Source organism: Nanorana parkeri, unplaced genomic scaffold (genome assembly GCF_000935625.1).
Source record: "Nanorana parkeri isolate BGI_ZX_2015 unplaced genomic scaffold, ASM93562v1 scaffold1772, whole genome shotgun sequence".
Taxonomy (NCBI): Eukaryota; Metazoa; Chordata; class Amphibia; order Anura; family Dicroglossidae; genus Nanorana; species Nanorana parkeri.
Window position 1 is genome coordinate 2539 of NW_017308040.1, and position 1640 is coordinate 4178.

General features: G+C 52.7%; 1 protein-coding gene across 1 annotated transcript in view; it reads right to left on the reverse strand.

Annotated features, from left to right (window-relative positions):
- Positions 1-461: 461 nt before the first annotated feature.
- Positions 462-1640, reverse strand: part of SMARCC1 (SWI/SNF related, matrix associated, actin dependent regulator of chromatin subfamily c member 1) — a gene marked incomplete at its 3' end in the record, with an annotated part of 46685 nt that continues 45506 nt past the window's right edge. Inside the window, exon 33 of the mRNA XM_018571513.1 lies at positions 462-677. Coding sequence (XP_018427015.1) covers positions 462-677 — 216 coding nt within the window. The remainder of the gene's footprint in view (positions 678-1640) is intronic.

A 1640-nucleotide genomic window follows, 5' to 3' on the forward strand; every position in this document is an offset into this window, starting at 1 on the left:
TACAGAGGGCATGGTTCTGTCACCGGCTTGCTGTGCCCCCCTCGCGGCAAAAATAAGATCTATATAGAGGGATCAGGACCTCCTTCCTCCTGCTGGGGACCCCTCTAGTGATAGATCTATATAGAGGGATCAGGACCTCCTTCCTCCTGCTGGGGATCCCTCTAGTGATAGATCTATATAGAGGGATCAGGACCTCCTTCCCCCCGCTGAGGACCCCTCTAGTGATAATAAAGATCTATATAGAGGAATCAGGACCTCCTTCCTCCTGCTGGGGACCCCTCTAGTGATAGATCTATATGGAGGGATCAGGACCTCCTTCCTCCTGCTGGGGACCCCTCTAGTGATAGATCTATATAGAGGGATCAGGACCTCCTTCCTCCTGCTGGAGACCCCTCTAGTGATAATAAAGATCTACATAGAGGGATAAGGACCTCCTGCCCGGGGGCATACTCTTTCCTCACCCGGATTCTTCTCATTCGGCAGTTTTGGGGTGCAGGGAACCTCGATATTATAGTGGACTTTAGTTTTCCATAGAAACGGTGAACTGCTTTGGCCAATGGAACCCTCCGCTGCGGTCTGGAACACGATCTCAGATAACAATGGAGACATTTCTCTTTCTTCTCCAACCAACCTGCTCACTTTGAGGTCAGTGCGGATGACGAGGGCGGACTCTGGGCCTGGAGGACAATTCGGGAACCTCGGTCCTGGTCACAGCGGATCCTCTCCCGGCAGGTTTCGTGTCTTCAGGTGGTTTTACATTTCAGCTGCAATGTAGGTCAGTGGGGCATCGGTTGTAATAATGAGGAATGGATCTGCTGCCACCTGGTGGTTGGGGTCGGTACGGCGGCAGAACTCTACGAGGGGATTGTTGGGCATTTGGAGGTGTTTTTGGGTTTTAGTGATCGGCGGGATTTTTGAGTGATGTCATTTCTTGCCTTTTGGTTCTCACACACGAGGCCTCTTCCGTGGCCCTGATCATGTGATGATAGAAATCAGAGAGCCCCCACCCCTTGTTTCTGAAGGTGCAGAGTCTGGGGGCCGTCATCGCAATCCCCAGCTTCTCGTCTCAGTGACTGACCAACCCGACACCAGTACGGAAAGACTTTGCATACGGCATTAGTTATATATTTGCGACAGAAGAGTTACCTACCGAACCTCTGCTACCCTCCGGCCCACCCAAACCAGCAGGGTGCTGCACACAGGAACCTGAAACCATCACAGCCCCCCTGCCTCAGTTCTCCTCTCCAGAGCCCTCAGCCCTGATGCAAGCAGTGGGCGGGGTCTTGGGAGGAGTTATCACTCATTAAGGTATTTTTATATTTGCACGTCAGTTTGGAGGAGGGGACCGTCCTAAGGGGTGTATTTGCATGCAGGCCGCCCATATGTGACGCTGAGCCTCCATGATGATGCTGGACGTCCCTCGGCCAGGAAATGAGGCGGAGCTCTATCTGTCTTGCTTCAGCTTCTAATGTTCATTGTGAGAGGATCCCAGTGTGCGGTGATATCAGAGGAAGAAGAGAGGAGCCGCTACAACTGTGCAAGACTGGAGGGTTAGGCCGGAGGTCAGATAGAAGACTGAAGGGGAGGACGGAGGTCAGATAGAAGACTGAAGGGGAGGACGGAGGTCAGATAGAAGACTG